General features: G+C 41.2%; 1 protein-coding gene across 1 annotated transcript in view; it reads left to right on the forward strand.

The window, feature by feature from the left end:
• LOC133474453 (SH3 and multiple ankyrin repeat domains protein 2-like) overlaps positions 1-12210 on the forward strand; it is a 282765-nt gene that overhangs the window by 29453 nt on the left and 241102 nt on the right. Inside the window, exons 4-6 of the mRNA XM_061766190.1 lie at positions 2867-2975; positions 5827-5978; positions 8502-8669. Of these exons, the coding sequence (XP_061622174.1) occupies positions 2867-2975; positions 5827-5978; positions 8502-8669 (429 nt within the window). The remainder of the gene's footprint in view (positions 1-2866; positions 2976-5826; positions 5979-8501; positions 8670-12210) is intronic.

Here is a 12210-nt window from a genome sequence, read left to right on the forward strand (position 1 = left end):
GACTTTAAATACTTGGGGTCAACCGTCCAGAGCAATGGTGAGTGTGGTCAGGAAGTGAAGAAACGGGTCCAAGCAGGTTGGAACGGGTGGAGGAAGGTGTCAGGTGTGTTATGTGACAGAAGAGTCTCTGCTAGGATGAAGGGCAAAGTTTATAAAACAGTGGTGAGGCCAGCCATGATGTATGGATTAGAGACAGTGGCACTGAAGAGAAAACAGGAAGCAGAGCTGGAGGTGGCGGAAATGAAGATGTTGAGGTTCTCTCTAGGAGTGACCAGGTTGGATAAAATTAGAAATGAGCTCATCAGAGGGACAGCCAAGGTTCGATGTTTTGGAGACAAAGTTAGAGAGAGCAGACTTCAATGGTTTGGACACGTCCAGAGGAGAGAGAGTGAGTATATTGGTAGAAGGATGATGAGGATGGAGCTGCCAGGCAAGAGAGCTAGAGGAAGACCAAAGAGAAGGTTGATGGATGTCGTGAGGGAAGACATGATGGCAGTTGGTGTTCGAGAGGAGGATGCAGGAGATAGGCTCTCATGGAAAAGGATGACGCGCTGTGGCGACCCCTAACGGGACAAGCCGAAAGGAAAAGAAGAAGATGTGTGTTAACCTCACAGTTGTGGGGACCGGGGTTCAAATCTGGGACCCGCCTGTGTGGAGTTTGCATGTTCTCCCCGTGCCTGGGTGGGTTTTCTCCGGGCACTCGGGTTTCCTCCCACATCCTAAAAACATGCATGGTAGGTTAATTGGAAACTCTAAATTGCCCGTAGGTATGAATGTGAGTGTGAATGTTAGTTTGTTTCTATGTGCCCTGCGATTGGCTGGCAACCGGTTCAGGGTGTACCCCACCTCTCGCCCGAAGATAGCTGGGATAGGCGCCAGCACGCCCGCGACCCTAGTGAGGATAAGCGGTGAAGAAAATGGATGGATGTATGGATGTGTGTTAGCAGAATTAGGCTAGGGAGGCAACACTTGATTAATCTATGACCTATACCAGATAAGAAATACCAAACGAAGCTGTTATATTTGTTCACTTTGGTTAACAGATTGGCCTTGGTGGAGGTCTGAACTTTCTAGCTATTGGGCAGTTTTGTAAAAATCTGTGATATAGTTTCGTTTAAGCACACACACACACAAAGGCTCAAACAACATCCTTAAATATTATTTTTCACCCACCTTTGGCAAAAGGCTGCACTCTTTGAATGTTTTTGTTGTTTCTGTCGTTGCACATCAAAACAAGTGATGTCTGTTCATGTTTGCATCCCTTAAACACATTCACACGCTTTCAACACAATTGAAAATACCTCAACAGCTCTATACATGGTCTGAGAAATGTACACATACAAACATACCCAAAAAAATGAGGCTGCATTACTGTAGGCCTTGCTAAAGGTTACATTGGCTGTTCTTGGGCGCTAACTTCTTCCTCTCAAGAAACCAATCCAAATGTCCACAATTTCGGATATTACGCTGAATAAATACGGTGAAACATATTGTACAACCCCAATTCCAATGAAGTTGGGACGTTGTGTTAAACATAAATCAAAACAGAATACATTGATTTGAAAATCATGTTCAGCCTATATGCTGAAAGGTACATACATATGCTGCCATCCAAGCATGGACGCCCCTACTTATTTCAGCAAGACAATGCCAAACCACATTCTGCATGTGTTACAACAGCATGGCTTTGTAGTAAAAGAGTGCTAGTACTAGACTGGCCTCCCTGCAGTCCAGACCTGATTGAAAATGTGTGGCGCATTATGAAGCGTAAAATACGACAACGGAGACCCTGGACTGTTGAACAGCTGAAGCTGTACATCAAGCAAGAATGGGAAAGAATTCCACCTACAAAGCTTCAACAATTAGTGTCCTCATTTCCCAAACGTTTATTGAATGTTGTTAAAAGAAAAGGTGATGTAACACAGTGGTAAACATGACCCTGTCCCAGCTTTTTTGGAACGTGTTGCAGCCATAAAATTCTAAGTTAATGATTATTTGCTAAAAACAATCAAGTTTATCAGTTTGAACATTAAATATCTTGTCTTTGTAGTGTATTCAATTAAATATAGGTTGATCATGATTTGCAAATCATTTTATTTTGTTTTTATTTATGTTTAACACAACGTCCCAAATTCATTGGAATTGGGGTTGTAAATTGTGGTCAATTATTAGAACATTTTGCAATTATCCAGCCATCTATACAGCTTAACTTCACCAGGGTCACGTGTGTGCCAGAGGCAGCTGACTATGGGCGAGAGGTGGTGTATACCCAGGACTGGTCGCCAGCCTTTGCAATTAAGTCAGTGAAATATTTAAATCATTTTACAGCCCAAATGATAACTAATAACTACATTTAGATTCCAATTGGATCTTTGTAGGGACAAAAACTGCTGAGGTGTTAGATTTAGTCAACCCATCTCCCAGCTTTTCTTCCCAATCCATGAAATGATTGCTTCTCATTGGCTTGATTTTCTTTTGCTAAATCATTCCTCATTTTCTCCTGTCCTTCAGGGAGCTGTTCTCTTATCTATTTTTATCATGCGGCCTTGAATGAAAGCAAACGGGAACAGAAGTGGAAAAAATTAACATCCAATCACCACTCTCTAAATTCTGCCCCTTCCCCTGATATGCTCCTTGGTTTCAGTAGCCTTTTATTACTGTACATTCCTTAGTCATAACAAGTGGTCTCCTTTTGTTCCCAATTTCTAAACACATTCTTTTTACCACCCCTTGTTATTGTTGAACGCGTACACTTTTGTGGAGACCAATCCGTTTTTTAATCAGTTCTGGGCCGCTAACCTGCTTTTTCACATCTCCCAATTTTTGTATTTATTCGAATACTTTATTGTCTTCTGTGGCTATGCAGGCCAATCTGAAGAAGTTCATGGACCTTATACTCCACAATCAGGTGGACAAAGTTTCTAAGATGTTAGAGAGAGGCCTTGATCCCAACTACCATGACAGTGACACTGGTGGTAAGTTTCCGTTTTGTACTCTAACAATAACACCAAATGATTACTATAAGCTTCAAGTATTACAATTAATTGTTTTAAATAAGTGTCGATGTTATGAGGCTGATGATTATTATTATGATCACGATGATGAGTATGATGATTATCATTATTATTATTATTATTATTATTATTAAATGTGTATCTTGTTCTTGTGTGTGTCTGTCTGCTGTCTTTTTCTTCCTTGCCCTTGGTATTTTCTAATACAGAGTGACACTCAAAAGCTAAACAAAATATGGAATAAATGGTAATTTATCACTTTCCCCAGAGGCTCACTTCCCGGTCTGACCTTAAACGCAAACCATACATATCTGTTTATTGTGAAACAGTACCCGCAAGGTCCTTATTCATTAAAAAAGTAACACTCCCATTGACTTTCACAGTTGGCTTTGGATTTCCAAGGACCAGAATTATACTAGAATTACACTAGAATCAACAGTCTTATCCGTATTGTATATTTTCTAATCATATCAGTCTGTCTGTCTGTCTGTCCTTCCGTCCAAATTTGTAGGTCCCTTTATTAACATATTTTCTCAGAAGCAGGTTAATATTTAGAATGATTTAAAGGTAAAATATGAGATTGTCATGGTCTGTGTTTTGGTTTGGGTTGTGTTTAGTTTTGTTCCATGTTTTCCTGTGTTCCATGTTTGTCGTGTGCTCATTCGGTTGTTGTGTCCACCTGTTCTCGTCTACTTTGTGTCGACCAATCAGCTCTCTCCAGCCACTCGTGTCTTGTCCAGGTGTTCCTCGTTGTCTCGTCAATTTGTTTGTATTTAGTTCCCTGGTTTGTTTCAGTTCTTGTCGGTTCATTGTCGTTGTCACGTCTTGCCATGTCATAGTCGCCAGTTGTTTTTATCATTGTGATTAACTATTATTATTTTGAGATTCCCGCACTCCTGCCTTGCCTCTCTGCTTCCCTGCAATTGGGTCCACTATGTTCTTGCCTTGCGTTCCTCACCTTCGCCCTAACCACGTACGTGACAGAGATACGTTGATATCGGTATGTAATACAATGGACACAGTATTGGAGCAATAGCATAATAACAACAGTATGTATTTTGAAAGCAATATTTACTGCTTGATTTAATGAAAGAAAGATACCTCTCAAATAATTCAGGAACTCAATGCTGTTGCCATATTTTTATGTAGAATAAAATGAAGCAAAATGACAGAATTTTTTTCTAATGGGACAGGTAGATTAACAGTCAATTGTTTCAAACCAGAACTGTAACTCACCATCAGATTCATGAATATTGTACAATGTTGGGTTAGATGAAATAATGTCTGCTTGTGTGCTTGTAATACTAATTACTCATCAAACACTGAAATAAATTGTAAATAATAGTCCACTTTAACATTTTTAAAGAAATGTGGAACATCATCAAAGAAAAAAGACATCTGTTAAATAGACTACAATAACTATTATGCTGCTGATGAATCCACTTGACAATTTTGTTTATTGGTTATTGTTATTCGGTTTTGAATATCTTATAAACGTCAAAAATATCCCTCTCGAATGGAGAGGTGTACTTGGCAAATCCAAAAATGAAGTGGACAGAAAGACCATGAAAATAGAACTACTGAGGAAAATAAAATTGTACTGTAGTTGAGAGGAGGAAAGGGTTATTAATCATAGTAAAAGGTCTTCAATTGGCTTGGCTTTGGCAGTTGGCTTGGCTTTGAATGCTATTATGGCGGCATGGTGACCAACTGGTTACAACGTGCGCCTTACCATTCAGAGGTTGCGAGTTAAAATCCGAGCTCTGGCCTTCCTGTGTGGAGTATGTGTGTTCTCCCTGTACCTGCATGGGTTTCTTGCCACATTCCAAAAAAGTAGGTTGCCCTGTGATTGGCTGGTGACCAATTCTGGGTGCACTGTGCCTCTTGCCCAAAATCAGCTTGGATAGGCTCCAGCTTGGATAGGTTCCAGCATTCCCGTGACCCGAGTGAGGACAAGCAGTACACAGAATGGAAGGATGCTATTATGATTTTTTTCCCCTGACAGCATCTGCTACTCTTAACCCAACTCCCACAAGATCAAAATAAGATCAACCTTCCTGTTAAATTGACATACTGTATGTGCATTTTATATCACTTGCACTCATTGTTTTCTGTAAAAAAATAGGAAAAGATGTCACGATTTAAAATTTCCATCCAGGCATCATTTAGTGTAATAGTGTAGGCAGGGATGCCTAGACTTGAGTTTTTTCACTAGCCAGCTGTCAGAGAATGTCCTACTGCCACCATCATGTCCTATGCCATGTCAATTGGCTGCTCTAATTCTGTACCTGTGAAGGGCTGTAAACCTCTTTCTAGAATTTAAACCAAAGAATTAAAAAAATGAACAGAGGACAGGACCCAAAAATGCACGACTCCAAAACAAATGGACAGTTTCCAAAAAGAGAGGTTTAATAGACGGGCATAGGTCGGTACACAGGCAGGCAATCCAAGAAAGGCAACAGTATCCAAAAACATGAGGCAAAGAGGCAAGGTCGATAATCGGAACAGGGTCAAGTCTTACTGTGAGTCTGGGACGTGGAAACAAGGAATGCTGGAACGCGACGACAAGGTACAACGAACTGGCAACGAGAGGGAATGAGACACGAGGTTAAATACAATAGGTAATTAGGGTGAACGAGGCACAGGTGGTGAAGATGCTCACAGGAGCAGGTGTGTGTGAAACGGGGGAAGACAAAACCCGGAACACACACACATGACATCTGAAGCCATATTGAGTTATTGTATTCCCAAGAAAACTGTAACGTGCGTAATTTAAAACACCCATTCCTACCTATATCCCTTGTGTCACCTCTAGAGAGCCCTTTGACCTTTGCAGCACATCTGGATAACGTGGTGGAGATGATCAAGGTTCTTAAGAATGGAGGTGCTCACTTGGACTTCAGAGCCAAAGATGGTATGACAGCCCTCCATAAAGCAGCACGTTGCAAGAACCAGGTTACACTCACGGTAAGAGAACATATAGGCCTGATTCACTTAAATGCCAAATAACGGGTGCTAAATTGCTTGTTCATTGCATCAAATTGCAGAAGTTCTAAACACTTTACTAACTGCATAGGTGATCCTTTAATAGAAAATTTTAACTGTCTTAATCTCATCCAATGTCTCTCATCCAAGTATAGAAATAACTCACTTTGCCAAGTTTGCAATCGCCAGGGAGGGCTTCACTAGCATGGAGAGCAGGGCCAACCCTACCCAATGTGGCACCCCTGGCGAGACTTTATATGCCCCCCGCCCCCTCCCCATTGGCAAGTTACATATGTTTAAAAAAGAAATCGAATAGTGTTTATTTAAATTGTTTGTTTTTACTACTGTTTTCAGTTTATAACATGTCACCGAATTTAAAATATATTACAAAAGATATTTCTTAATTTTTTTCCTGTATCTGTACTGTTCTTTACTGTCAAACAAATCATGCGAGTGACTTGCTGTGGTGACCCCCTGATTGGACAAAAAAAGTCACAACTTTACCTTTTCTCTTGTTTTCTGAGTGACAAGGTACAAACCACGATCATGCGGAGGAGGAGGGGTCGGGCGAGACGGAACATGTTTTTTAAATTCAATTTGTAGTTTTATTAATCGGGAATTGCGTTCCGTTTGAACCTACAGTATGTTAGCTTTTCCATTTTAGTTGTCATCTTATTGTACCTGTAAACATGCAGCTTCCCCAATTGAAAAAGACCACCAAAGATTTCATCTGGATTTCATTCAATAACGAAGCAGCTTTTTTTCTTTTTTTCCTCCTTTTATTTTGGCAATCAGTAGTTTATTTTTACAGTTCATCAAAAAGTTGTATTCTTCACCAGTTCATCACTTGCGGAGGTGCATTAAATGCATTGGCATTAGCATTTGAGCACCACCCTTAGATTCACTTATGTTTCACATTTCTCCACAATAAATATACATCAAGCCGTCACTGTTGTTTTAACATAAATGTATTAACATAATGTATATCCATGCTCTTATTGCCCTTTAATATGAAATATTTTACAGGAAATTTGATTCATTCAGATGAATTCTTCTATCATGAAAATATTTTAGTCTTATACTATTTTAAGCGCAACCAATGTGACGTCAGACACACGTTGCATGCTCAACTCAATCAGCGCAGCAAACACAGCTTAACGAGTCTTTTGAGCTAAAAACAGAGCTTTACCGTTTGGACTCATGTGGACGATTTAGTCATGGGCAATGTGTTGCACAAGTACCTTTACAAAGCCTCTTTGACCCATTCTGTACTTGCTAACAGCGTTTGTTTACATCAGCGTTGCTTTCATCAGTAGCTGGCTGTGTCGCTTAAATGCTCCGGCCAGGAACGCTGATTTCAAACTATTTCACATGGGTCCTCTTGGCTGTTTATATTACTTCAATTTACCCATTTTACTTTCCTAGAAGTTGAAACACTTTGACTTGAAATTAAGAGTTAATATTATTAATTTGTTTTTTAATATTATTACGCCTGCGACCCTAGTGAGGATAAGCGGTAAAGAAAATGGACCTCACAAGGGTCGCGGGCGTGCTAGAGCCTATCCCAACTATCTTTGGGCGAGAGCCGGAGTACACCCTGAACTGGTCACCAGCCAATCGCAGGGCACAAACAAACAAACAACCATTCGCACTCACATTCACACCTAGGGGAAATTTAGAGTTCAATTAACCTCACATGCATGTTTTTGGAATGTGGGAGGAAACCGGAGTACCCAGAGAAAACCCACGCAGGCATGGGGAGAACATGCATAGTGAGGCAGATGTGCTAACCAGTCGGCCACCTTAATTACTGTATTTTCAGTGTGAATTTTTACTCTTTGGCGCTCCATAGTTTGTGCAATCGACAGTGGGGGAAATTCTTATGTGCAAAGTGTGCAAGCACTGGGGGCGGCACTCTGGGGCGAAGACAGTCGACCATGTGGGCACCTTATAAGGGCCTGTGGATGCCATTAAGGGGTTTTGCACAGGTCGACATTAAAACCAACACCGCCACTGGCAATCACTGTGTCCACTGGCACAGCACCATCATTGCCCTACCCCGTCATTGTCATTCAAACTTCATAGTGGATAGGATTTTTTCATTGGACTTCGGGGCTAATGATTAGGCTAACAAGAAGTAGCAACCATATTAAGGACCGGGAAATAAACTTATGACAAGCTGAGATACTATTATCCTGTATGTTGCTGTTTCTGCCAAATTTGTAAAGTTATGTTTCAGTTTGTGTGGATTTATAAGGAATCATGCATGATTTTTGTTGTCTGTGCTGTTGAAAGAGAAGTTCGAATATAACAATGTTTTTTCTGTTATACACTGTACATGGTTGCCACAATTATTTACACTTAAAAACACAACGATGTCAATTAGTAATTTGGAGTCATGACGTAGTCAGGAAATGGAATGGTTGACATAGCTTGCTCAATAAGTCAGATAACCTTTTTGTTTTGGACTCCCCACTTACACCACCACATGCACCCATTTTGCAGACACTGTTGGAGCTGGGGGCATCTCCAGACTACAAGGACAGCCGTGGTCTGACTCCTTTGTTTCACAGCGTGGTTGTGGGGGGAGACCCAGGTTGCGGTGAGCTCCTTTTGAATCATCACGCCTCTGTGTGCTGCCAGGATGAGAATGGATGGCATGAAATTCATCAGGTACACACAAGCACACCACGAGATTCACCAGCTGCACTCATTTTCACAGAGGGAATTTGGGCTGTTTAGTTATTTAGAGTAATTTGCTTTGGGAAGGCAGTATGAAACCACATAGACACACATTGTGGCAGCTGCTACCCACCTAAGATAAAAGTCATGTTGGGCAACTCGCCCTGCAGCTATGACAACACTATGCGCATCTCCACACTGTGTTTGTGTGTGTGTCTGTGTGTGTGTGTGGGTGTAAGTGTGTGTGCGTGTGCTTGTCTGTGTTTAGACCATCAGTTTTATCAGACTGTGCATATCGCACTCACTGTGTTCACTTCCAAATTCTTTGCCTTCCCCAATCTGTCCCACTTCTGACACAGTAATGATCAGCTTTGAGGCTTGTTATACAACGTTCAGAACTATGTATATGCATCACATATTGCAAATAGCATGGCAATATCAGTGTTTATAATGTTTTTATTCACATTTATTTACCATTATTAAACAAAGTAAATAACTGAATTTCAACGTAAACCTTTTGGTAACATTGTAGGTGGGTCCAGCTAGCTTTACCTTTTTATCTCAATTTGGAATTCTGTTCTATGCAAAATGTTAACATTGTGGTGGCACAACATTTACATTTTGCCTTAATTATTAATTACTTTCAGGAAGTTTGTATCTAGTGATGACCAAGATGAAAATCTTTACCAAAAAAAAGCACTCAGCATGCCTGTATTAAACTCCATTTAATACCCATACAATTTGTCCAACCTTTTCCACTGGTTGTGTCACAATTAGTAATTGTATGGTAATGGACTGGACCCAAAAGCACACGGAGGCGCAGGAAGTAGATGAGTGCTTTATTTGGGGGTAGCTCATGGTTTGTATACCCAAGTCGTGATATGGTTGTCCGTCGGAACAAGCAAGTTGCAGGAAGCGGGAGCTTGTGCAGGTGAAGAGCTTGACAGCGTGGCTGTGAGCGGGCAGCGAAGCGGGAAACCCGGGAGGAACACTGTAGGCGGAGGAGAACACAAGAGGATCAATACAAATGTGGGTAGCCAAGTAATCAATCAAACACAAGAGAAGGAACCACGAGAGTCGGCCTGTGTACTACGAACGAGTGTGAATACTCTGGCGTTGTATCCCTGGATCTGGCACGCTTAAATGCAGGCAGTGATGAGTGCTGATTGAGAACAGGTGCGCGGGCTCGGTGGTAATGATTGTTGGAGAGAGAGGGAAAAGAGAGGCACAAAGCGCCACCCAAGCTCCTAAGAGGAACTGCAGGGCACAGATTATGACAGTAACCCCCCCCAATGGATGCCTCCGGGTATCCTTCCAGGCTTCTCAGGGTGGGCCGCATAAAAATCCCTAATCAATGAGTCATACAATATAAGCCTGTGAGAGTTCCAGGAATGTTCCTCCAGACCATACCCCTCCCTGTCCACCAAAAACTGAATGATGTATCCCAGGAAGTGTACGGAGGAGAGGTGGAATTCACACTTTTCAGGTTTCACAAAGTGGTGGTTCTCAAGTAGTCGTTGAAGGGCTTGGCGGACATGTTGGCGATGTTCTTCGGGAGAGCGGGAGAAGATGAAAATATCAGTGAAATAGACAAAGATGAACCGGTTGACCCATTTCACGGAGGACGCCGTTATTATTGCCGGAGTGCATCTGTGAGGACAGGAGAGATACTTGCTGTGTGCTTAATGAGTCCATGATTTCACAAAGAGCTTTATCCTGTCTCCCTATCTGGGCGCCTTGATGGGCGAGCGCTTCCCTCAACGCTTCCGGTGTTGCTGGGTCCATGGTGGCCAGAGTATTCTGTCACGATTAGTAACCCTATGGTATTGGACTGGAACCAAAAGCAGACGGAGGCGGTGGAAGTAGATGAGAATGGTTTATTTGGGGGTAGGTCAAGGTTTGTATATCCAAGGTGTGATGGTGGTCCGTCGGAACAAGGAACATGCAGGAAGCGCGACCGTGGGCAGGTTGAAGAGCTTGACGGTGTGGCCGGAGCAGGCAGCGAAAGAACACTGGAGGTGGAGGAGAACACAAGAGGATCAGTACAAATGCGGGTAGTCAAGTAATCAATCAAACACAAAGGAAGGAATCTCGAGAGTTGGCCTGTGTACCACGGATGAGGTTGAATACTCTGGCGTTGGATCCCTGGATCTGGCAGGCTTAAATGCAGGCAGTGATGAGTGCTGATTGAGATCAGGTGCGCGGGCGAGGGGGTGATTATTGCTGGAGCAAGAGGGAAAAGAGACCCATATTGTGGCACCCAAGCTCCAAAGAGGAACTGCAAGGCACAGATCATGACAGGTTGGAGAAGAACTGCCACATTTCTATGACCCTATGTAGTTACTTTGGCCAAGCATGACCTTGATGTACAGTGTGATTTTACATATTTACATGTAGTATTTTCTGTCGCACCATTAGGACAATTACAATGCCTCTGCTTCGAAGGAGGATCCGTGTTGTTATACATTTACTTTATTTTATATCTTTATTATTTATTTTGGTCAGTAATTAGGAGAAAAAAAAGGTAAATGTCTTTTTTTTCATCACCGTGTTTTGTTTTCACCCCTGCTGTATGATTTGTTTTTTTTGTTCCATCGTATGATTTTTTTAAATACATGCCAGTTTATTTTATTTTTATTTTTTTATAAAACTTTGGGTGACCCATGTGCATAACAACGCTGAGGCTTGAGAAATTGATTTTGCTTTAACTGTTTGATCTCAATAAAATCATTCATCATTAGTCCCATCCATTCGATCTTTGTTTCATTCGCCAAAAAAGTAGCCTCCTTGCAAACATACAGACTTGCAAACAACTACAAAATACGATGATAAAAAATAACACTTACCAAAATATGTCAAAAGATATCAAATAAAGGAAAAAGATGTGACGTAAAAAGTAATTATATATGTTGTTGAAAGTAAATGTATAACATGACAGATTCTTCTTTAAAGATTTCATTTTTCCTTGTGTGACTGACAGTCAATTTACTTACTCAGAAAATACTGCATGTGTAACTATGTACTGTATATCAATGTCCTTGTTGCACCATTCTGGAAATAATAACTTTTATTTCACCAGCAAGCACTCAAGTTATAATTGTATATAGCTAATGTATGATGATGGATCCCTTGAAATCATTCTGATTTCTTACTGTAATGTATGTGGTGGATTGTCCAACTTTGATTACATTTTAAATATAGCAATTTACACCTCTTTCTATTATATTGCTGTATTTCAGTATATTTTGGGCCAAACAAACAACGGCCCTCTTCGGAATCTCGTTTTTACTTAAGAACTTTCCTTTCCTATCCAAGCGAGATGAACTGGAAGTACTTGGAGGACTGGCCTTTCAAATTCTACAAAATGCTTAGGAAAGTTGCCTCAATGCCACCTTTAATCCACCTTCAGCATAGGTTACCGGTACTCCTTTGCAACCTTTACGATAGGAAAGGAAATTTATTACACACAATCCTGTACAGCAGTACAACAGCAATATTTAAAGCAAGAGACCACCGACAAGGTTTACAAACT

This window comes from Phyllopteryx taeniolatus, chromosome 2 (assembly GCF_024500385.1).
Source record: "Phyllopteryx taeniolatus isolate TA_2022b chromosome 2, UOR_Ptae_1.2, whole genome shotgun sequence".
NCBI lineage: Eukaryota > Metazoa > Chordata > Actinopteri > Syngnathiformes > Syngnathidae > Phyllopteryx > Phyllopteryx taeniolatus.